The 26,473-nt window shown below is 37.9% G+C and overlaps 1 protein-coding gene across 1 annotated transcript in view; it reads left to right on the top strand.

Annotated features, from left to right (window-relative positions):
• LOC144980985 (uncharacterized) overlaps window positions 1–24,660 on the top strand; it is a 38,286-nt gene extending 13,626 nt beyond the window's left edge. The window contains exons 2-9 of the mRNA XM_078929020.1: window positions 4,921–10,382; window positions 11,711–11,900; window positions 12,578–14,767; window positions 18,723–18,988; window positions 19,329–19,603; window positions 20,593–20,712; window positions 21,244–21,392; window positions 23,006–24,660. Coding sequence (XP_078785146.1) covers window positions 5,148–10,382; window positions 11,711–11,900; window positions 12,578–14,767; window positions 18,723–18,988; window positions 19,329–19,603; window positions 20,593–20,712; window positions 21,244–21,392; window positions 23,006–24,522 — 9,942 coding nt within the window. The 5' untranslated portion in view covers window positions 4,921–5,147 and the 3' untranslated portion in view covers window positions 24,523–24,660. The remainder of the gene's footprint in view (window positions 1–4,920; window positions 10,383–11,710; window positions 11,901–12,577; window positions 14,768–18,722; window positions 18,989–19,328; window positions 19,604–20,592; window positions 20,713–21,243; window positions 21,393–23,005) is intronic.
• Window positions 24,661–26,473: the final 1,813 nt, after the last annotated feature.

Here is a 26,473-nt window from a genome sequence, read left to right as displayed (position 1 = left end):
GAGCAAGTCACCGCTCCCTAGCTCCTTTTGCGGTGCTGTACTGCGGCTGACGCCTGGGTTATTCCAGTCTTCCCTTGGAATAGACTCTAGAGGTAAATCTCCCCTATGGGATGAATAAAGGGAATTTTATTTGTTTATTTTTTTTTTTCATTTATGATTTTTATTTCCTTCGGCAGAGATGGGATAAATTTTGCCAAACTGCCTCGCCTTAGAAGATAGGGTAAATGAGCTAAATGATCAAACCAATTATTATTTCAATATTTCTCTAATGTTATTTTCAATTTTACGTTATTTTACACAAGACCGAATATTATATGGGAGCCATCGATCATTCGTCCTTATCGTCAAATAAAGTTTCCCCACCTGAGTGCATTCATTCTCATTCTTTCCCCAGTTCAATGGGCTTCGTATTCCATTACTATAATGTATCTTTCTTTCTCTCTCCTGTTGTATGAAGGTTGCTACAATGGTCAATATAAAAGCCTCTTAGCTGCAGGCAATCAAAGCCGCCTTGGCAAGCTATCAAGCAAGCCAGCCAGCTCGTACACATAGAATGTGCTCTGTCGTGTTATTTGAGTAGCTAGACGCAGACACGCATCGAGCTGACTGACTAGCGAGGGCTAAAATCTTTACGCTAGCTAGCTACCTCTACCTCCCTTCGTTATTCCCAAGACTTGAGTGAGGTAGGTCGAGTTGCTTTGTATTCACAAGGCAACCATGCCTGCCAGCTAACGATCGAATGGCTGTTTTTGCTGTTATCGGGACCGGCTGACTGGCTGGCTGGGTCGGATTTGGAGGAGATGACGTAGCTAGTCAGGCTAGCCTAGTCATGATCTTGCACGATGTTTGAAGTGTATAGGGAAGTCTGCTTGAGGCATTCGGTATTCGGTTGAACAAGCAAGACAGCGACCAACGACGCCGACGAAGGGGGATTTTATATTTTACTTTTAATTATTTTTGTTGTTGTTTGTTTCACATCAGCTGCCTGCGCGTTGTCAATCTAGGAATGTATCCCTGCCCGTTTGCCATGTTTGTTCGTTCATTCGTCGGGTTGTCGGTTCCAGTCCCGCTCTGAGCGGCGCATAGTTGAGTCCTTGGAAAAGACTCTTTTTCTCACATTCTCTCACCATACTCATATGTAAAGTGAGTATCTGGCCGTTAACAGTGTTGTCTCTGTCGGTAAAAGAATTGCGATATCACCTAACTTGTCCTACATGTTAAGTGTTGCTTTAGGCTAAGACCCCTTGTAAAGCGCTTTAAGCACGTGTAGTGGATATTGTGTTATTATATAAAAAACTCAAGTATTTTTATTATTATTGTGTGTGTGTGGGGGGGGGGGGGCGGTTAACGATAGCCAACAAAATTGGTGTTCTGTTAAGTGTTGTCAAGATTGGTTTATGTATTGTAGAATGTAAGTTAAATCAGTTTAAAAGTCTATAAAAGTTTAAGTCGTACTGTGCAAGATTACACACACATTTAATTTGAATCCCAAGGTTGCCTGAAACCTTGTATGTAGTATGGCTAGTTGTGTCTACACACGAGGAAAGACCAAAGGTTGAACATTGCCATGACAAAGACTGATTAATGAAATTATCCACGGTTGTTTGATTGGATCTTTAGTCCTTGAATGGATTCACTTATTATTTATCCATCTACTTCATTATCCGTTTTTCTCTCTCTGCCCCCCCCCCCCCTCTGTCTATCATCTATCTATCTATCTATCTATCTATCTATCTATCTATCTATCTATCTATCTATCTATCTATCTATCTATCTATCTATCAATCTATCTATCTATCGTGTGTGTGTGTTGGTGTGTTTGTGATAATCTGAATCATTCACACACGCATCAAGCGTGAACCCCATGCTTAAGGCAGAGTACTATACATTACTTTGCCTTATCTAAATGTCACGGTCACACTTGATGTCACGTAGCGAATATCTAGTAGTATTTGTATGTACTTGTGTTGAACTTTACTTGATATTGGTACGCTGCTTCATGGAGGAAATGCGACAGGCATTGATTATCTCCCGTTGTTTTGTCCATGACAGAGAACCCAATGATAAGAACGACTCGCTGGTAACAATAAATGTTAGGAAAGGGCTGGTTCGACGTGTATGTACTTTTCAGGTCTGACAACCCAGATTGTTGTGGGACCATTGTTGTCATGGAAATACTCGCAAATCAACGCAAAATATTATCCTTTGTAATGAAGTTAAATCAAGCCCAGTATTGCCTTCGGTTATCAGACCTGCAAATATGTACACGTCGGGCTCTTTGTTTTATCATAGTGGACAAAACACAAAATCTTCCACGTTCTTTAACCAGTTAACTGAAGTACTCTAGAAAAAATCGTCTTTCGTAAATTTGGCCAGAAAATTCGTCCTTTAAATAGCGATCGATTAAAATCATAATCACCCTCATCTTGGTAAAACCTCTCAAACCTGGGACTTCGCGGAGTAGTAAGTTTTGGGCTCTCTTTCCGAAGAAAAGACACGACACGACTATCATATATTGCATTATGTTCTTTAATAAGAATTCGTCCAAAACTAAAGCTTTTGTCCAAATAGATGAGTCCATTGTGATTTAAACTAGTGTCAGGCTTTCAATGGGAGCGATCTATATTCATGTCTTCGTCCAACCGAGTCATCAATCACGTGATTTGTTGCTGTCCAACGATTGGACATTTCTGAACAAATGTAAACACGCTGCTTTGTTTATGAAAGTTGTAAACATACCCATGTGTCAAGCTGAGCACAATGACCAGTCGTAATGTTCGATTGTTCAAAATCTGTGAACACTTTTCACTATGTAGATCACTTTGAGCACATTTTGCAATGTGACCAATGACCTCGAGCACATGGAAATTTAATATAGATCGTTCCCATTAAAGTAGAGGGTTTCAGCTTTGAAGGTTGGATCACTGACACCCTTTTCAGAGCCAAACGTCCAATCGGAATGGAGTGCCTGTCTACTATACAGTATACAGTATAATCTCATTTAAAACCTTTTGCTACCGCCCACTGTTTGCCTTGCAGTGTTGGATTTTCCACAGTAAATTAAACTAAACTATAGCAAAGACTACCAAGGATCTTTTTCATAAATACTGTATTGGCTGTGTATATTACCTTGAAATGCTTATAATAATCATAATAATAATAATAATAATAATAATAATAATAATAATAATAATAATAATAATAATAATAATAATAATAATAATAACTTTATTGTCCATGAAGGCAATTTTTCATTTGGTTACAGCATATGCGTAATATACGCAAACAAGACATGAATGGAAAAAAAACAACAACACACAAGCACAAACACACACAGACATCATTAAATAGGCTTCGTGGAATCTGTCTAAACCAAACTATAAATTAAATTGTAGCAAATAGACATTGTACATTTTCTGAAAGGTCATTTGATTCATCTCCACTAAGTCTGGATCTGATTCACTATCATCTCCTGAAGTAAAATTTTCACCTTTCTCACCTGAATAGTCTGTAACGGAATCAGGCATAGTTTAAATAATAAATAAATTATAAGGCTTAAATTACGATGTCTACGCCTTTCAATTGAAAAAAAAAATTGGGAGAAAAAAAATCAATTATTCCGAACTGCAAGAATAAGTCGAAATGTATCAGTACAAAGTTTTGATCCCTAAACAAGGAATGGAATTGGTCGATATATCGGCCCTGCGGTAGTTTTTGTATCTCGCCTTATGGCTGAAATATCAGGCAAGTGGTAGTTTCTGCAATGGCATACACGGCCTAGATGTCTGCCTAATGAGCAGAATGGTTTCATGATACGTACATGAAACATTTTGAAGCTCCTTGATCGTATGTAGATGTATATCTTAGAATTTGAAATGCGCTGGTTAAATCATTAAGGCTGAGAATCTTCCGCCCATCACCATCACAATTCCGCCTTTTAAAAAGACCCACCACAATAACCACATCATCATCCCTAGCACCACTACCACCACAACAACCACCACATCATCATTTTTTTCACCACTACTACTACAACCACCACCAAATCATCGTTCCTACCACCAATACTACCACAACCACCACCACATCATCATCCCTACCACCACTACTACTACAACCACCACCACATCATGGTCCCTACCACCACTACTACTGCGACCACCACCACATCATCATCCCTACCACCACTCCTACTACAACTACCACCACTACTATAACTGCAACCACCACCACGTCATCATCTCTACCATCACTACTACTACAACCACCACCACATCATCATCCCTACCATCACTACTACAACTACCACCAATTCATGGTCCCTACCACCACTACTACTACAACCACCACCATATCATCATCCCTACCACCACCATTACTACAACCACAATAATATATGTAACTACAATTTCCACTTTTGAAATTCTTCCTAGTTGTATGTGGGAGCATTTAGGTCAAACGGTCAATTTTAGGGCAATGTGGATCTCCTCTGTCCATTTTCCTTGATTTACGATATTACTTGTACAAGTCTGTGTTGTCTTCCAAATGTTAAGGTCCATTTTTTAAAAGCAACAATAAATATAAATAAACAAACAAATGATAAGTAAATATATATTTTTTAAAAACACAACTATCTAAAAGCAAACAAAAGAAAACTAAAGAAAACCCAAAATAAATAAACAAATACATTAAAAAACAACAAAGGAACACAAAAAAAAAAAAAAAACAACCGAGAAAAACTAAACAACTGAAAAACAAACAGATCAAATCAAACAACGAGAAATCTACATTCATTTGGGGCTAATATGCTCGTAAGTTTTACAATTACCATGTTTAGAAAAAATATTTGATTTTTGTTTTTTTTTCTCCTTTCAAAGCTCTCTCAACTAACATTCATTTATTTTTTAAAATCTCTTCCAGACCAATTTGAAGTTGTCGCTGAATGTGAGCTGTCAAAAGAGGGAGTTGCTACCTGCACACCGAACAGTGTGTCAAGCGTAGTCCGTGTTATGTTCTACACGTGTAAAAGGACATGTCAATCTACTTCATTCCACTAATAATAATATTATTACAACTTACTAGTACAGACTAAGGAGTGAGCAGACGAAATAACTAACGTTCATTATCGCCCAGTCTCCATCCCAATCATGAGTGATGTTGACAATAACACAGCTGCGATGGCCTGCCAACCTAATGGCGACGAAACGACAGGCACTCAACCGACTTTACAAAAGGACGGCGATGACGGTGGCTTGAATGTAAAACCCGCAAATCCAGTCATTAATGGCACAGCAGACAGTGGGAATAGTAACATGGACGAAGACTCTACATACACTCAATGTAATGAATCAAATAACGTACAAAATGAAGACAGTGAAAATATGAACACGATAGAGTCAACGGAAATTGGAGGGGAAAAGAAAGATCATGATGAGTATAAAAGTTTAGAAAAGGAACCTGCCGAGAAAATGGTTAACAATTTTGATAAAAACAGTTTACAACACAACCACGAAAGCGAAAAATTGGAGAAGCTTGAACCAGAAGAGAAATGCGTGGATGAGGTGAACTATTCTGAGGATAATGATATTAGTGGAAGAGATACATCCAAAAACGGTGATAGTAATGTACTTATTAAGGAGAATGAGAAGTCTCATGAAGATGAACCACATTATGAAAAAGAAAAACGTTACTCAGAGGCAGGGATACGTGTTGAAGTAACTAAAGAAGCAGGCGATACAGCAGATAAAGAAAGAGAACAAACTGTGAATAAAATGCCTTCAAAGGAAATGGAACAGGATGGAAAGAAGGAACAGTTATCAAACGTCGATGAAAATTCAACAGTAAAAGTTGTTGACCGTGAGAATAATGAAACCACTCCAAAACCGCCTGCAGTCCCAAGTAGCAGTTGCATCGGTGATCACGGCCTTGTTGCCGGAAACAAAACTGAGGAGCCATTCGCATGCTCTAAATGTTGTTTTGTAGCAAAAACGAAAGAAATGCTTGAAATGCATTCGTGTAATGAGAAGGACAAAGAAAAGACGAGAGACAAAGATAGCAGCGGCTCCGATGATAAGAAATATCAAATTTATATCGTTCACGATAAGGAGAAGGACAGCTTTGTTTGCAAGGCTTGCGATTTTACCAACAAAGGTCACGGTTTTGAAGAACATCTTATGTGTCATCTGATGCTGAGACCTTATCAGTGCCTTTATTGTAAAGAGTGTTTCATTAATCGTCGTGAAATAAGTAGACACGTGCTTAAAGTGCACAATGGTGCGAAAATGAGCTGTGCATTAAGAGCTTTGAAGCGTGCAAAAGCAATTATCAAGGAAGTGACTAATTCTGGTGTTTTGTACTTTATGGCTCGTGTCCAAGGGAAAGTCCCTTTGGAGAAAGATCCAGACAAGAAGAAAGAAAATGTCGGTGATTCAGAAAAGAAAATTGAAGAAAAGGATGAAAAGAAAGTCAGCGAGAAAATAAAAATCCCTTCAGATTGCAGTAAATTGGAAAGCCAGAGTGAAAAAGTTATTTCAGAGGAAAGAGTGGAAAATGTGAAAATACCAGAAACGACAGATGATAGTGAATGTTTAAAAGCAGATAACTCTGATTGCAAAGATAATCGTATAGAAAACTCCGATCCGGAAGATGGTAGTAAATCACCCAAGAGCTCTTCGGTGTATAACACGTCCGCTTCTTCTGGTTCATTTTCTAAACTTCGAGAAGTTCTCACATCTAACAAAACACCAGATGCCTCTACGGAATCTGAGAAGGGCAGCTCTTCAACTGTGACCAACAACAATAGCTCATGTCCTAAATCTTCTGAAGGATCATCCGGCATTAAAATTCTAGCTTCATATTCTTTGCACCAAGACCAGGATCAGAATCACTCGGAAAACACATCTTCAACATCATCAACATTAAAGGAAACAACAACAAACAAAACAATGGTGGAGCCAAATTTCACCGTTCCTTGCCCCTCCATTTCACCAGAAAATGGGCCTGAATCTTTTTCATTTCTCGGACCGGAGCGTCCAATTTTCAAGCCAGATAGTCCTTCCCATTCTATCATCCCGACACCATCTTTATCATCAGCAACAGCTCTGCATCACCTTCCTACAGCTAGTCTCGATGCAAAAACCTTACCTTCCGTGACACAACCTATCTCAGCTCCGCATCAACCAAGGCAGCAACCAGTCAAAACATCTGACTTTTTTATTTGCGGATTCGAATGTTCTTTTACATGTATCAATAAATCATCACTCTTGCAACATTTAAAAGATATACATTCCAGTCGGCCGGACTTTCCGTGTTATTACTGCGGTTATCGTGACGTCAGTGAAGAAAGCTTGGTTAATCACGTAGCCTATCACGCTGATTCCCACGACAAGACCAAGCCGATTTACAGTTGTGCGTACAACGACTGTTCATTCACGTCGAACATGCTGACGGATTTCATCAACCACACTAAATCATCACATTATGACACTGATACCACAAGCCCATCCGCACCTCTAACATGCAACTTGTGTTGCATGACATTTTCCGACATTCATTCATTCCAAAAACATTTAGAGGACAATATCATTCACATCGTCAACTGTCCCCACTGTCCGTCCAAAGCTACAGACAGACGTGCCATACTCAATCATATCTCGTCACAACACCCCGGTAAACCAAAAATGGTGTCAGTTGCTAAGCAACTGATTTGTAACGCTCGTAAAGAAAATGGATATTGGAAAACGATGAGCCGAGTCATAAATGAAATGCCCCCTCCTTCCCAAACACCTGCTCCGCTTTCCAGTTCATCATCATCAACGTCTGTCATTGACAACATTCTTCGTCGCGCAACAAATGGAACTCTAATGGCAGATGACAGCAATTCAAGATTTCTCGGAGATATCGCCTCTGAAAGTAGCCACAGTCCACGCTCAGAATCATCCGGAATAAGTGGTGTCCGAGTCAAAGAAGAACTAGACGATGAAGCAGGGATTGACAATGAATCGTCCAACTACATCATTGACGAAAATGGAGTTCGGCGGAGAATATACGTTCCAATGAGTGAAAGGCAAGCAGAAAATTTTAGGTGTAACTATTGTACGTTCGTTGCTAGAGATGTTAAACGATTAGCGTGCCACGAACGCTCGCACGGAATGCCACCAACTCGTAAAGACCGATTTAAGTGTATGTTTTGTCCTCAAGGATTTGACAGTGAATTGAAATTCCGTCTTCATATAACGTGCCACCCTGGACTTATAAAATTCCTTCTTTACAAGTGCAACAAGTGCGAATTCGACAGTAACCAGAAGCACACGATTGTCAAACACATTACTTGCAATAGGGACAAAAAGCATCGAGGCTGTGGACCTGTTGAAAACCAGTACACGATCATATCAAGGTCTTTAGAGTCGAGGGTGTTAGAATGCGAACATTGTAATTACATGACACGACACAAAATTCACATGGCTATTCATTACCAACGAGAGCATGGAATTCTTCGGGATAAAAGTGACTTTAGGATTGAAGGACTCACACCGACAGACACTCCATTTTCGGGTCACGACACCAGTCGAGTCCCAAGCGTACCAATGTCTGACCTTAGATATAATGATGGTGCCCTGGGTTCTTTTGATTCTGATTACACTAACAAGCGACCACATTTCAAAAAGACCAAATATGGCGAGTCATCGAGCGATTATGGCGCCATGTCGATACATGAGATAAATGAGCGGAATGAGTTGTTTACTCGTCTAGTCTCCCAACAGTCTGCTCTACAGCCGGGGCATGTTCTTGAAAACCAGGCTCGGAAGTTTAAATGCCCCATTTGTAAATACCTCCTTCCCAAAGCCGCTGACTTGAAAAACCACGTGAAGCGACATTCTGAAGTCGGTCAGATTACTCTTGTCATGTTCAGATGCAAATATTGTAGCTGTATGTCGACTGCAAGGGAATTATTGTACGATCATCTAAGTGAAAAGCATCCAGGAAAACCTATAGCTCTAGTAAAGAAAAGTGTTTTTATTGATACGGCTGAAGTTGACAAATCGTTTGCTGAAACTGCCGTGGAGGAAAACCTGCAACAGTTGGAAGAATCTGTGCATAATGAGATAATGTCAGCTATAAATAGTAATGTCTCGTCATCGAAAGTAAATAATAATATGGGTAACAATCAGTCACCATCACCAGCATCGTCACCCACCGCGTCATTCGAACAGTTATTTGTTATTCCGGAAGGCGGTGATACATTTGCAGCAGCTCTTCATTGCCCAAAGTGTTCTTTCAACTCTCACAACAGACAGGAAATCATTTATCATGTAACTTCTACTCACCCAGAGGTCAAGGTCATCAGTTCTGATGAAGACGTAGAGAAACTGGCCAAAGCTACAACAAAAGATCTTCACCGTAGCAAGAGCGATAGTGCTATGAAATCAGACCTGTCAAACATTGGTAAACAAAATTCATCATTATTATCAACATCAGCATGGCTTGATACTGTCGAGGAAGTTCTCATCATTCCCGACGATCAGATTTTCAAGGAACCTGCAATTTGTTCCAGTTGTGATTTTAGCACTCTTCTTCGCAAAGACATGGTGTCGCATCTTCAACAATATCACGCAGAACTTGCCGTCATGGGTCGTCACTCTTATCCAATTCAAGTCTCAGCTATTGGGACCAAATTGGCTTTGGCACCAGAGCCCTCCGAGGTCAGCTGTATTGTTGGGAGCATTAGTCTGGATAACAAGCTGAAATGCCTCTACGAGAACTACGGGTCTCAAATGAAATGTCTCATCTGCGGCGTTGACAGGCCCAAAAAATTCTTTATTCACGTCCACATTCTAAGACATTTGAATATCTTTTTATGGAAATGTTCGTTCTGCAGCCATAGAGGGCTTCAGAAATACAAAATGGTTGATCATATCAAGAAGATACACCCGGGCAAACCGATGAGTGTGCGTTATTTGCGTGTCAACGTGGAGTCAAGGGTTTCCCAATTTTTGTCCCAGTTCAACGTTCTACAAAATTCAGGTCAATTCTTGGACGGCGATGGAGACGAGGGTAATAACAGTAACAGCAATAGCAGGGATGGTGAAGATGATTTCAGTGGGTTTGGAGGAATGGGGTTGTCAACTCTAGAAGGCGGTGTTGGAAACATGTCAGCCGGCGGCGATGAGTTTTTAAACGACAACGATGATAATGCCAACGATGTTGATGGGGAACAGGCCTCCTCGGGTTCCACTTATGTGCTGGGAAGCGAGGCTTTGGATGAGAAGATTGCCTGTTTGTACCAAATAACGCCGGCTCAAAACTACAGCTGTCTGGCGTGTGTGAACCAGTTTCAGAGGAAATTTGCCATCCACCGACATATCATGATCTCTCATTTGAAGGTACCAAATGGTGTAGAAATTCATTCATTCATTCATTCATTCATTCATTTCATTCATTCATTCATTCATTGTTTATTCTTTTCTTTCAATTCATTCACCAATTTTGTAGTGCCGTCCACCGTCATAGCATCATCTCTCACCCGAAAACGCGATATTGCACAGGGCTGCCAACTGTACGCCAAAAAAAAAAATAAAAAAAAGCATATTATGCTTTTTTATACATTTGTAAGATTGCATGCTTCTTGTCTAAGATTGTACGTATTTTTCCCATGTAATTCAAATCTTAACATTTCAATGTAATTATGTTTCTCATTAGGTTTCTGGACATTCTCCATGCTTCCTACCTACCATATGTATTTTAACAATAATTTATTTTTGTTTAATATAATTAAGGGGTTTATTTGTATTGCTTCATAATTTTATTTACTAGTTTACCTGAAGTTCCCGAAATTTTTCCCCCACACAAAATTGATACAAGAGTTATTTATATCCAATGTTACTCAGGGAGTGAACTTTATCTCAAAATCTTACTCTTTTTGATAAGCAATCTTACAATTTTTCTTCTGTTGAGGTTGGCAACCCTGATTGCGATTTTGCGGTGCGTTTGAGACTAAGCATTTTAACAGTCCCGTATTATCCTCCTGTAGCCTCATTCACAATCTCAGGACCTACACATATGTTTCAATCATTAGCCTTTTTATTCAATAATTTTAAGATGATGATGATGATGATGATGTCGACGATGATGATGATGAAGATGAAGATGCGGTGGTAATCATATCGAAGCTCACACATACTGGGTGGGGTTCCCGACCTCCCATAATGGGAGTGCTGTGTCTTCTGTCCCCCTGTATCTGTTTTCCAATTGCTTTTCCTGACCCTGGCCGAATGTATAGTTATAATTTTGGGAGATGGTATTTTTTCCCATATAAATCATCTTTCTGTTATATACTGTTTTTTTTTTTTAAAAATATTTTTAACATATGATTTGTTAACATTTGAGTGTATTCCTCTTAGTGAGATCATGGGCTGGTGTCTGGATGAGACTTTTAGGTGATCTCAAACTAAGTACACTGATAGTGTGCTCTTGGAATCTACATCTGTTCCCTATTTGTACCATTCCCCCTTTGTTTTACCTTTTCATCAAGTCCTTTTAATTGTACATCTAGAATGTTTTTACTATCCAATTTTCTTTATGTTTACTGGCGCTGATATGACCTCAATGTGTTGCAAGCGCCGTAAAATCCTTAAAAACAAAAACAAGCTCACACATATACACTATATATGCCCTATATTAAATTAAATGATCGTCTTGGCTTTCCTACCAGGTGGCCTTACTGTCGTGTGGGTACTGCGGCATGCAAGGTGTTGAGAAGCACCAAATGATGGACCACACCGTGGCTTGCCATCCCTCGCAGCCTCTCGACTTCACCAACAACACTGTGGACATTGACAAAGCCGTCTCCAAATTTCTGGCCGATTCCTGCCACGTAGAAAAAAGATCTGGGCTCCTGTCCGGTAGGTGATGACCCATCGGCCATTTTGATTTCACAGTTATTCCAGCCAAAGTCAACTCAGGCTGAAGAAATTTAAAAAAAGAAGGAAACCAATCATTGAGAGAGAGAGAGAGAGAGAGAGAGAGAGAGAGAGAGAGAGAGAGAGAGAGAGAGAGAGAGAGATGAATGTAAAAGATGAATTTTAAAAAAATGATTGCTAAAAGGGAATCAAGTAGGAAAATAAATTACACTCCTTTCCCCATTCCCCATTCCATTACCTAATATATGTGATATGTGGTTTTACCAGCTGTGCGGGGTCTTTATGTGTTTGGTGGTAAAGTGTCTCAAATTCCTATTTTCCAACCTTTTGATTTTGATTCCACTTTTGGAATATGAAGCAGTAGTAACATCAACAGTTCAGCTGCTTTACAAATTATCTTTTATCCACGCAAATATCAACTGCTTCAAGGAAGTACCTGCATTCCCCCCCCCCCTCCCCTCTCTCTCTCTCTCCTCCCTTTTTTGACAAAGACAATTAAATGATAACAACACAACCATTTACTGTGTCAATGAATTTATCAATTCATTTCTAAAGCAAGTCATATAGCTATTTATTGGACATTCAACCGCGATATTAAAAAATAATAAATCTTTAATTTTTTAAAATAATATGTGTTTTTCACTCCTTCCCCAATATAGATTGTGAGAAATCTGAGCTGATTGAGCTGATGAAAAGCTGGAATGCTTCGTCCAACAAGAATCTGTACCGAGGTTTCAATCCAGAAGGTGTCAAAATCAAGCGACCCTACACCAAAAGACAAAAGTCCCCTTTTGGATCTGTCACGAAAAAGAAATCCTCCAGCACACCTTACAAACCGCGGACCATCGTTGACCCAGGGGTCATCATGCTTGGGAGAGAAGCTCTTGACAAAGAATTGAATTGCCTTTACCAATCTCGAGGTGGTGGACACTTCCGTTGTTTGATTTGTCGCTGGGAATTTCCAAGAAAGTATCCTCTTCACAGACATATCATGTTGAAACATCTTCGCATGAACCTTGTAGCATGTCCATACTGTAAATATGAGGGAGTGGAGAAGTACACAGTGTCGGCTCATATCAAAGAAGAGCACAGGGACCAGCCAGTTAGTATAAGATATGTTCAGCCTGATGTTGGGGCAAGAGTGAGGCATTTCGTGGAGGATATGGCCAATGGCATTTCCACTAGTCAAGATCTGATAAGGAGACCAAGTGGTGGATATTTGGACGCAGCCTCATCGCCATCCTCTATATCATCTTCAGCATCCACGTTATCTGCTTTGATCAAAATGAAAAGGGAGAAGAGTTTCGATGATTTTGGCGATGATGACGATGATGGAAATAACAGCAATAATGATAATGGTGGTGAGGAAAATGATAATGAGGAGAGGCCATCATCTGGCCATGGCCTAGTTGTTGCAATGTTTGGAAAGAAGAACAAAGGCAATGATAAGAAAGTTAATGAAGATGATATCGTTGTGAAAACGGAAGTTGAAGACGAGGAGTATGCTGAGGGAAGTAAATTGGAAAATGAAGATAATGTAGATGACAACGTTAATGTGTTCTTTGGATCTAAAAAAGACGAGCAAGACGGTGACGAGGAAGAAGAGGAAGACGGTGGAGAAGAAGAGGAGGAGCCTGAGGATGAGAAGGCTGATGATGAGAATCAAACCAATTCACGTGATTATTTTGAAGAGGAAGAATTAACGGATGGAATGGAGGAAGGAGCGGATTTCAGGAAAGGTGATTTTACTGATAAAGAAGCTCGTATGAAAGCCATCAGGGAAAAGTTTTTGAAAAGTCAATCTTACGGCCAGATTAAACGACCCCAAGCCTATGCCCCTGGGTCTTACCGATCACCTAATGGTGGAAAACCTAAAGCTCTTGATGTCATCACCAAAATTAAAGTTCTCAAAGCTAAGGATGGTCCAATCACTAAATTCTGCTGCGAGAAATGCACATTCACTTCTGTTCACAGATCCAATGTGGTGCGGCACATTTACAAAATTCACGAGAAGTACCAGACGCATGTCTGCCCTATCTGCAACTATCAGACGTTAAGTCTGATTCTCATGCAAACCCACATGGGTAAAGCTCATCCCGGGGTGGAATACACAGATGAAATGTTCGCCATTAATCCGCCACGTTCCAAGCCGCGCAGCAAACCTCTAGTGGGCCCGTTGAGTTTCCAGCGTCGTAAGACACCAAAACTCCCCTCCTATCCAAAGACATCTCATAGTAACAATGACCCTATTTCAGATCCTCCTACAACAACAGGAAGTCATACTGGACCTAAACAATATGCATGTGCATACTGCCACTATGAAACAAATACTCAAAGTGATATTTTAGCTCACACTCGTGAGAAACACACTGATACTTTTGATGCTAATAATGGTAAAAATAACGATGATGCTGAGGGAGAATTTCCTGATGCAGGAGCCCTGGATGACTCTGCCTCTGATGCATGCTGGGAGAGGAGTAAAAAGGCAGTGAAGAGAAAAGTTTCAGCCTCATCGGAAACGTTGATATCTGGAATGGTGCGTAGTAAACGGAAATTTGTTTTTGAAAAAGGAGAGGATCTGATTCAATGTGGTTACTGTGATGTGCGGGAAACTTCAATGGGACGAATGCAGCATCATTTTGAATGGGAGCATCCTGATCTGGATGTTAAATGCAAACGTATCCCTTCATGGCGATTTGTGTGTAAAACTTGCAGCGTGAAGACGATGGCAACGTCCAAAATGAAATACCATCTTAACAGACACGTCAGCTACCGTCCCTATACGTGCGTCAACTGTGGGGCATTCTTCCCATCACCGGACCAGTGTAGGCGCCATGCACGATCTGCAGGTGAGTTAACTATTTGTTTAGAAAGTGATATTAAAGGTTTTGTGTGTGTGTTTGTGTGTATGTGTCTGTGTGTGTGTGTGTGTGTGTGTGTGTGTGTATGTGTGCTTATGTTGAGGGTTGGTAATAATATTTGAAAGTATGAAAAATACATGCCACAAAACCACCTTAGAATTTTGAGATAATACTACTGGGAAGTTACGTGTTTAAGAGTTTTTAGCGCGTGAATTGTCAATTTAATCGATCAAGTTTGTAGGAACCAAAATTAAAAATTAAAATGTGTTTTCTCAGATCATCAATGGTCAAGTAGATAAAGATAGAGTGCGTGTGCCTAATAGTTTAGAAATCATTGAAAATAACTACAAATTACGAATACCAAGCAAAAAGAAAGAAAAAAAGGTGACAGGATGGGTTTTCACTTTTGGGCCAAAGAATGAAAGAGTCAAGATTCATGTTTTGTTATTAATTTAGCTTCTTTTATCATCTATTTCTTTGCTTGTTCTTGTTATATATATATTCTTCTTCTTCTAGGTTCCATGCCTGGTCCAGGCTTCGGATACTGCATGAATTATCTCTCTCCATTCCTCCCTGTCTCTTGCTTTTTCAAACAGCTCTTGGATTGTTAGGTTGGTGAAGCCCTTCAGTTGGTCTATGAGTGTTTTTCTTTGTCTCCCCCGGGCGCGTTTACCAGGTATTTTTCCACAACTTGCCAGGTATTCATTCTTATCTTTCCTTACTATGTGTCCGAAAAAGGATAGTTGTCGATCCACTATTAAGGGCATTAGTTTCCTTTGTTGGTATGTTTGTTTTAGCACTTCTTCATTCGTTTTGTGTGCAGTATACGATATTCTCTGCATCCTTCTCAAGCACCACATTTCAAAAGCTTCAATGTTCTTTTGTGTTTCTGCATTTGTAGTCCAGCTTTCGCATCCGTATAACAAGATTGGCCACACGTAGCACTTCAAGACTCGGAATCTAATCCCGAACGACATCTGTTTGTTTTTCAAAATGTTTCCCAGGTCCATGAAGGCCTGTTTGGCTTGAGTTATTCTTGCTCGTATGTCTCGGTTACATCTTCCATCTGTTGTCACTATTGAACCTAGGTATTTAAAACTTTCTACGTTGGTAAGTTGCTCGCCGTGAATCGTTATATTGCAGGTGTTGTTGTTTTCGGGGTTTTTCTGTATTACCATGCATTCCGTTTTGGTGATATTCACTTCCATTCCCTTGGCTTCACTATCTACTACCACTTTGTCAACAATCTTTTGAAGTTGGATTTCTGATGTTGCAATGAGTACCGTATCGTCTGCGCATCTTATATTATTTATGTTGTGACCTCCTACTTTTATTCCCTCCATATTATTTATGCCCCTCATGATTGTTTCTTGGTATAGATTAAACAGATCTGGTGAGGCAACACACCCTTGACGGACTCCTTTCTTAATAGGAATGGAATTTCCTGTAGAGTTTCCGATTTTGATAGATGCCTGCTGGGTGTAGTATAATGTTTGCATGAGTCTGAGGTCTTTCTCATCAGCGCCAATGGAGTGCAGTTGTTTTAGTATTTCTTCGTGGCGTACTCTATCAAAAGCTTTTTTGTAGTCGACAAAACAGAGGTATAGTGGGGTCTGAACCTGTATAGCTCTTTCACTTAAAACACGGAGGAGGTATATTGCGTTCCTTGTCCCTCTGTCAGGTTGGAATCCATATTGTTCTTCTGCGATTTCGGGGTTAATCTTATTCCTTAGCCTGTTGATAATTATACGCAACAGTATTTTGTTGATGTGGCTTATTAAACTTATAGTTCTAAAATTTTCGCATCTGACTGCACCTGCTTTCTTTGGTATTGCTATGAAAATAGAGTTACAGAGATCTTCTGGAATTTTCCCAGTATTGTATATATTGTTGAATAATATGTGAAGTTCATCAATTGCTAGATCTCCTAGGCTTTTTAATACCTCTACAGATATTTCATCAGGGCCTGTTGCTTTACCACCCCTCATTCGTTCCATGACATGTTCAATTTCACTTTTGGTGATGTTTGGTCCGCTTAATGGTTCTTTGAATTTCAGTGGTGGTTCATTTCTATTTGGATCATTGTACAGTTCGCCTATGTATTCTATCCATCGGCTTTCTATATGTTGTTCTTCAAATAGCAGTTCCCCTTGTTTGTTTTGGATACAACTTCCTGCTGCTTTGCTTTTCCTTTTCCCTGATAGTTCTTTTATTCTTTGGTGAGCTTGTTGGGGGTTGGGTTTGTATTCTCTTTCGATTTCGCAGCATTTCCAGTCTAGATAGTTCTCGTGTGCCTCGATGCATTTGGATTTAATGTGGTTGTTCAATGTTTGGTATTCTGCAGACCCTCTGTTGCATTTTCGTCTTTCTTCAAATAGGTTTAGAATTTCATTTGTCATCCATTCCTTTTTGCTGTTTATTTGAGCTATTGGTAAATGCTTTTCTGCAGTTGCTTTGACACACTTTTGGAATATATCAAATTGTTTTTCACATTTTTCGTTATCAGGTTCACTTTGGCTTTGTATCATGAGTGCATTTTCAAATTCTTCTCTCATTTTTGTTTGTATGCCATTGTCTTTGCATAACCTGTAATCCCTCTTTATTCTACCAGCTGTTCTCTGAATAGCTTTAAACTTTATCCTTACTGTACAAACAACTGGGACATGGTCACTGTCTACATCGGCGCCTGGATAGGTTTTGCAATTTAATATGCCATTTCTGAATCTTGATGATACTGCTATAAAGTCTATCTGGTTCCTTGCTCTGTCCCCTGGTGATTGCCATGTCCAGGTTCTTCTTGGGTGTTGTTGAAACCAGGTGTTTGAAATCATTAATTTATTTGTTCTACACCAATCTGCCCAGATGTTTCCTCGTTCATTTCTGTCTCCGAGTCCATGTGGTCCGATTATGTCACCATCTCTGCCTCTGCCAATCTTAGCATTTAGGTCCCCCATTACCATAAGGACTTCTTGTGATTTACACATTCGTTTTGCTTTGTCTAGTGAATGGAAAACTCTGTCATATCTGCATCTGTCGCCTCTTCTGTTGGTGCATAAACTTGAATAATATTGGTGTCAACTACAGGTCCTCTTAGCTTAACCAGCAAAACTCTGTCTGAGATTGCTACGTGCCCTTTGTAAAATTTGGTTGATTTTTGGTCTAAGATCATCCCTACTCCTTTTTGGAAAGAGGTTCCACCACTCCATATGATCTTATATGTCGTGTTGTTTTCTTGTTTTGACATGGTTCCCATATATATTATATATTATAATATGAATTAATAAGAAATGTATTGATCCATTAGGGAACTGACCTTGTTTTATGTGGTTACATTACTTCTTCAAGTTTGTTAACTATAATTTTGGGTATGTCCCTCTTGTTTGGGTGGTGTTTTTCTCAGACTAGACTCATGGATAGAGTGCCACTAAGATCTACATGTATTTACCATTTTGAGCTAGTCACTTTAAAAATAAAAGTCGTAAGGGCTGTAAAAATTAGATTAATGTTTAGTAAATTAGATAAATTTTGCTAAAATGCATGACAGTAATGAATTTTTACCCTGCATTTAACGTAACTATGACAAATGGTGTGAAAATCCCGGATTCACCCTTTAATCAACAAACTGGATGGGGAAATAGACAAATAACACTAATGATGAATGTGATAAGATGCTGTTGGTGTAAGCAACGTCCATGATGAAAACCATCTCAACAGGCTCTTTTTAACAACTGTTACTGTCATCTCACCACATTCAAAGAATATTTTATGTCTCAATTCATTTTCCAGTCGATGAGTAAATGGGAGACTGGAAATGTCCACACCATCAATTCAATAAGAGCTCAAAATTATTGTTGATCACTTTTTTAGGTTTAAGCAGCAACATTTGTCTTTTAAATCTCACAAAGTGATTTGGATTGACTTGATTCCAACTATTGTTTTCCAGGCCACGAGGAGCAGTACGTCTACATCCACAACACCAAAAAAGAGCAACGTGTGGAGGAACTCCTTCAAGCAACACGACAACTTGCCTTGAAGATACAGGAGGATGCGGCTCATGACCCAGACTTTGACATTGGTCAGATTGATGCCTTCCTGGCCCGCTACCAGGATGTGAAGCATAACCTAAAACGCGTAGGAGCTGGTTCGAGTCCAAGGTCGAAAAAAGCGAAGGTGGCGACCTCTGGTGGAGATAAGGACTACAAGGCCAGGGTAAATAAACCGGTTCTAATTGCTGCAATGTTGTTGCTGCTGGTGTTGGTGGTAGTAAAATGGCTGATGGCAATTTTCTTTTGGTGATGGTGTTGGTGATGTTTAATTTTATATTAATTTTGTTGATGCTTTCGATGTTTTTGTCTATGTGGTTTGTCTACTGGTGATTTTGTGATGGTGGTCTTACTGATGATGATGATGATGTCTCTTGCTCTTACTCTTTATCCCTTTTGATTGCTACCTCTCACTTGAAAAGACTCTAGCATTTTAACTCTGCTTCCCTTTATCATTTCTTGACTTGATTTCTCTTAATTGTTACTCATTAAAAATACCCATTCAGGTGGCCAAATCAGTACAAACTCTGGGTTTTGAAATGAACGTGACCATCATGTGTTACATCTGCAAGTTTGAGTCTGGTACTGTCCACCAAGTACACCAGCATCATCAGGAGATGCACCCAGGGGAGACGTTCCTGTGGACAGAGCGAGAGAGAGGCTTCACCTGTGATGTGTCCGGAGAGGCCATACTTGACACCAGCTCCTCCTGCCCCAGTGCCTCTGAAGAGGTTGGGTATTCCACAAAGATGACTCTAGGATCAGGAAGCAAGACAATGAGGTTATAATCTAAGTGAAGAGTCCCTCTATAAAAAAATAGTAGTTCTATCTTCATTTTTTCAGCCCCACTGCAGAACACTCGATGCATCTTGAATTTGAAAAGGAAAGTTTGGTATCAGAGTACAAATATGCCAATAAGTTTTGAGGGTTGTTCAACCTTGCTTAAGGCAGTCTGTCAATTTATACAGTTATTAATAAGACACTTTTTCTTTGAAAATGATGAGGTTTTAACCTTAAAGGCAGACAGGTTTGCTTTGGCTGAATTTTCTGACCTCGAGGTTTAAGGTCAAAGTGAAACTCTATTGTGTGGTGGCTTTCATCATACCATTCATGGCTAGAGAGATAAACTCTTCCTCACAGAACTTACTGTCTCTTTTATATTGTCTTGACTCACTCAACCCTAACACCGACTATATCCGTAGTTTACCCCGGTTACTTTTACCTCGTGCCTATTTATTACATTTTTCTGAGACAAATTATTGGCGTAGTATCAAAGCTAATGTTTTTAGTTTTTTGCATGTTAATGATAGTTGAATAAAACTATCTATGTAGGCTACATGCTCATTTTTAATATATTCTTTTTTCAATTTTGAACAGTAGCAAAAATCTCTAGGATTGAGTGAGTTAAATCTTTTGTCCTCTTCTATGTAGCGTTCTTCTTTGTCATGGTATAGACCACATAGTTTTTCACTGACCAACGAATGGTAGAATTTTATTATGCAGGGAATGGTTAAATTGATGTCTGGAGTTTCTCCTATGGTGTTGGAATTTTAAATCAAAATCTTTGAGGAAAATTTTAAAGATAGTGTTATTTTACTCAGAAATGAAAATGCCTTCTTAATTTAATACTTATATTCTAAATCATTGTGAAATGATTGTAACAGACACTTTGGATTGATATTGATTAAAAATATAAAACAATAGTGAAATTCTGATTTCTATTGGAAAAAAACATACACAATTTTTAATTGATTTTTTTTCTTCTTTCAGATTTAAGTGCAAGAGTTGTGAATTCTCCTCTTGTGTGATCCAGGCCATGAAGTCTCACCTCAAATCCCACCAGCCAAAGGGTTTCATCTGTCCGTACTGTAGCCGGTCATTCTCTGGAAAGTAAGGCCATGATTTTGATTTGTCCTCTTAAATTTTTTTTTTTTTCCCCTTCGCCTTCCCTCTCTCTTTCGCACTCTCTCTCTCTCTCTCTCTCTCTCTCTCTCTCTCTCTCTCTCTCTCTCTCTCTCTCTCGCTCTCGCTCTCTCTCTCTCTCTTGCCCTCTCTCTCTCTCTCTCTCTCTCTCTCTCGCATCTCTCTTTCCTCTCTCTCTCTCTCTCTCTCTCTCTCTCTCTCTCTCTCTCTCTCTCTCTCTCTCTCTTGCGCACTCTCTCTCTCTCTTGCGCACTCTCTCTCTCTCTCTCTCTCTCTCTCTCTCTCTCTCTCTCTCTCTCCCTCTCTCAATTTTTTTTGTGTGTGTTTGTCTTCCCTTTTTCTGAAACCATTTCTCTTCATCATCCTCTTCACTTTTATAAGCTATAGATTTTAGTAATTACCTTCGTCCAAAGAAGAAAAAAAAAATAAATAAAGAATCAAAAAGCTAACACAACAAAACACCATTTACCATCCCATTTCTCGATCTCCTCATTTCAGAGAGAAATTGATGCGCCATCAGTATTGCCTTCACAAAGGTATGACCTCCTGGGTCATCCATCTACGCAAGGCTTCAGCCACTACAATTGCCAACACAGTGCTACCGACTGTCTTGGCCAAACCTCCTGGGGATGGAACCAAATCACAAGGTGAGACAAATGCATGATTTTGTTTTTTTTGGGTTTTTTTTATGAGAGATTGTTGATTCTGATGCCAATATTTTTGATTCAAAGATCAAATTTTGATTCATTCCCCACTGTAATGTAGTAGTGATTTTTGTTGGGTACTTTTGATTAAGAAAGTGTATACAGAAGAATCCTAGTAAAGCCAACGCCGCTGGACCAAAAATGATTTGTTGACTTTAGCCATTATCATGGAACACATAGATAAAGAAAGAAAATTTTGGACCAACTAGAGGTGTTGACTTTAAGCAGAAGTTGACTTTAAGAGTTTTGACTTTATGCAGATTCCACTGTATATGTGAGCCATGACCTCAATTCGGTATTATGTTGGGCTGAACTAGAAGCTGAAAGTGGGATTTACAGTCAAAATTTTGAGACTTTGGTTAAGCTCACTTGTATTCTTGAGGAGTAATAAAATAACACTTTTTTAAAACAGAAAAGAAATAAAATATCAAATTTCTGATCACATATCACTTTTTTTTTTACATTAAGTTAACTTACATACTACAAGTTAACTGGCATACTACCAGAATGAGGTATTTGTCATAGTTATGTACAAGCGAATCCATTGTTCATGTATCCGAAACAAAATCTAATGGATATTTGGATGAAACGCCTCACCTGTATAATGTACCTCTTTGCCTCTGCTGAGGGGATTTCTATACGACAGGGATGTCATAAATGTATGTTTGTCAGAACACAGAAGTATTTAACCTTGAAAAAGCCTAACTTTGTTCTTTGGGACAAATTTGATTTATTTAAATTGAAACCAATTTGGGTGTATTTAGTAATTGGTGTGGAGCAGATATATCAACAACACCTACATCCTCATCACACTTATATCGACATGACAGTTAAGTCCAAGTTTGTTAGGATTTTTTTTTACTGTATAACATTAGTAAATAAAGATCTTGTATAAGGACATAAATTTTACCAGACACAGGTTACATTGACATAATGATCTATCCATATGGGGCAATAATTGGTCTTATGGTCTTATATTTATAATTTGTTTACAATATTCTGATGTGAGGTAAAATACCCTAGCGCCCCAAAAATGCGAGATTATCTGCCTTTAGTGGGACAAACACAGCCATTGAAATTGTTAGATGAGGATAATATAAATATTGCTGCTCGAAGCTCGAAGAAATAAATAATATGAAATTGAATGTAAGCTTCAATTTTATTACAAGAACAGATCAAATGAACGTTTCGGGTTTCCCCTTTATCAACAAAACACTACAGATGAATGAGATGTGGTAGTGCGTTGTTACAATGTATTATTATTATTATTATTATTATTATTATTATTATTATTATTATTATTATTATTATTATTATTATTATTATTATTATTATTACTATTATTATTATTTTTAATATATATTATTATTATTATTATTATTATTATTATTATTATTATTATTATTATTATTATTATTATTGTATTATTATTATTATTATTATTATTATTATTATTATTATTATTATTATTATTATTATTATTATTATTATTATTATTATTATTATTATTATATGGATCTTTAAGTTTTTGACTTGTTTATTTCTTCCAAATCCAGACCAACCAAGCACCAGTTCGACACCAGTGTGTTATGTTTGTAACAAATGTCCCTTCACTTCTGAAAACTTCCTCAAGTACAGACGCCATCTTGGTGTACACAAGGAATTCCGAAGAAATATCACATCTACAGAGGATGCACTGTCCAGTAAGGAGAAGGACAATCAACTACAATCATCAACCAAAACAGACACAGAATGTACTGACAATGAGACGAAAGAAACAGAGGGAAATGTTGAGGATGACAAAGATGTTGCCGGTGATGAGAATGAAGAGAATGGTAGTGGTAGTGGCAGAAGTTTTAAATGTGGTCATTGTGAGTTTTCTGCATCCAGAAAGGATGAGATTGAAGCTCATCATAATGACGCTCACCCAGACGATGAACCAATCACCATTGACTTGAAACCTGAAAATAATGTGTCTAGTAATGATGGTGAGAGTGGTAGTGATGGTTGTAGGATTGGTGGTTCTGGTCGTGTAGCGAAGAGGAAATTGTCTGATTTTATTTTGGATTTGGAGCCGAGAGTGAAAGTGAGACGAATTTCCAAATCAACACTAGAAGCTTATCATGAGGATGAAAGTAGACTGCATTATTATGATGAAGAAGATGACAATGAAGATGGAAATGTTGAGAATGATGAGGTGGTTGGTGAGCACAATGATGATGATGATGATGAAAATACCTTAGATATTCAAAGTGGAGAAGAACACAGTGAATTATTTTCTGATGAGACATTTCATGAAACTGAATTGGGCAATGAAGATGAAGAATTAGATGAAGAGGATGACGTTAAAGGTGAAGAAGATGAAGAAGGTGTTGACAAATCAATGAGGTTTTCACATGAAAACATCTCAGAGGCAGATGATAGTAATAGTAATGTACAATTTGAATACAGAAATCAGGATGAAAGTAAAGATGGTGAAAAAAAGCAAAATTCACTGAAAGTAAAATTTTCTACAGTTTTGAAAACCAAGAATAGAACACTTTCTCATAATGATGATGATGATGCGGGAGAAGAAGACAATGAGGATGTTGATGAAGACGATGAGATGGAAGACAATGAGGATGATTATCATGAAGGAGTGAGCTCTCCAATAGCAGAAGATTCAGAAGAATTGGCTCGTCAGTTAGGGCTTGTGGAGAATCAGTCAACTTCTTCCAATTTACTGGGGACAGACGACTCAGACATGATGATAATGGAGTTTAACGGGATGAAATCTAGAGGAGGGAGCAGTCGAAATAGTCCTAGTCTGTCTATCAAAGACGAAGGCAGTCGTGAGAGCAGTAGCGATTTGACTAAAGATTTGAAATTAAAGGGAGGCAGGAAAGCTGATGGTGATAGGAGTCTGAAAGGTGTCATCATTGGAGATGCTGATGATGGTAATGAGGATGTTGACGATGATGATGAAGATAATGATGATGATGATGATGATGATTTGCAGGGTGTGAATGTATCGCTTGCCTCACCTCTACCCATGATTTCACTAGGTGATGGAATGAATATGGAGACAATATAAAGGCAGAGGGAGGGGAAGGGCATGGCAAAATGAATGAGTACTATACTATGTGTATAATAATGGATAATTCCCAAAAATATATGCACATTTACCCGTTCACAATTCTTTATTATCCTCCCCCAACCCCACCCCCACCCCTGCATAATGAATGGATTCATATTTTCTTGCCATACTGTACCAGTTACCTAATTTTTTATTTGCACGTCCCATTTTGTATTATGCAGGTGCTCAGAAAAAGGGGTCATTTATACATAGTCAATGGTCCCATAACTATTTTTCTTGACCCAGGGGAAATAAAAAGGCTCATATCTTGTTATAAAAAAAACGCCACTCGATCTTTTCAGTTGAATACTCGTGTTACCTTTAAGAAGTAATTAGCCTATATTTAGTCATAGAATTTATAAGCATTTTCTTTTTTTTCTGTATAGAATGGTTCAAGTAGTCACACATTATTATTATTATTATTATTATTATTATTATTATTATTATTATTATTATTATTATTATTATTATTATTATTTTTTAGTATTATTATTACTATTATTATTATTATTATTATTATTATTATTATTATTTTTAGTATTATTATTATCATTATTATTATTATTATTATTATTATTATTATTATTATTATTATTATTATTATTGTTATTATTATTATTTTATTATTATTATTATTATTATTATTATTATTATTATTATTATTATTATTATTATTATTATTATTATTATTATTATTATAATCATTATTTTTATTATAATCATTATTATTTTTATTTATTTATTTATATATTTATTTATTTGTTCTTAACTTCAGTATCCAACAGCCCTTGTAACTTTCAAGAAAGCACTGCATACTAAGGTCATTTACATAATTATTATTTCATCATGTTCTTCATTTATTTATATTTCTTTTTCTTATTTTTTAAAATTAAGACGACAGTATTAAATTATATCTTCAAAGTTTCAGCTTGGGTCATTTAGTTATCCCTTTTTTGTCATATAGATATTATGTATTGTGCGGCTATGTGGTCAAGTGTATGACACTCACTTTCGGATTGGAAGGTCCTGAGTTCGAGCCTCGCTTGACGCATTGTTGAGTCCTTGGAAAAGACTCTCTACTCACATTCTCTCACCGTACTCAGTAAAATGAGTACCTGGTCGTTAACGCCATTGTCTCTGTCCGGAAAAAATTGTAATATCGCCAGACAAGCGTCATGTCTCGTTCTACATTTTACGTGTTGCTGTTGGTCAGGGACCCTTTGTAAAGCGCTTTGAGCACATTAGTGGATATTGCGCTATACAAAAGCCCATTTTTTTTTTATTGCTAAGACAGACTTGTGATATAAAAACGTTATATGTTCAATCGTTAATTTTTTCTCTCATTAATTTCCTTTTCATTCTAAAATTTCATTGTAACTCAATGTGATGTGTGTATATATTGTATTATATTGGATGTTATAAATAATCATGTTATTTATTTGTTTAAAAAATCCTGTTTTTAAAAAAAAATAGTTTTTAAAACTTTAATTGATAGATTTAAGCACGTTCCATTTTCTACTTTGTTCATGTTAATAAAATTGTTGAGAATTATTTTTAAAAAAAGAAAACCCCTGAAATTTGCTTTATTTTCTTTCTTACCATGAGAGTCAGCACTGAAAATTAAATAAGAGGGGGAAGGGGGGAGAGAGAGAACTGAGATGCTTTTGTAATTGTGTTCCCTTTCACTGGTTCATTACAAGCAGGTGACTACAGGACTTCCACTTATATGTATTTATATTTAATCAGTATTTGGCCAAACTCATATTTTTTCTCCTTTAATTTTCGGAAGGAATGCGAGTAAAATAATGTTGCCATGTTTTACTCAGAAATATGGCCAAATTGAATCACACAGCATCAATTCTCAAGTGTTTAATTTTAACGTGATAATTCATATTAAGATATGAGTTTA

Source organism: Berghia stephanieae, chromosome 10, assembly GCF_034508935.2.
Source record: "Berghia stephanieae isolate SIO BIC M18660-M18661 chromosome 10, UCSD_Bste_1.3, whole genome shotgun sequence".
Classification (NCBI taxonomy): Eukaryota; Metazoa; Mollusca; class Gastropoda; order Nudibranchia; family Aeolidiidae; genus Berghia; species Berghia stephanieae.
Note: the sequence above shows the minus strand (reverse complement) of the source record. Positions and strands in the feature narration are given on the sequence as shown.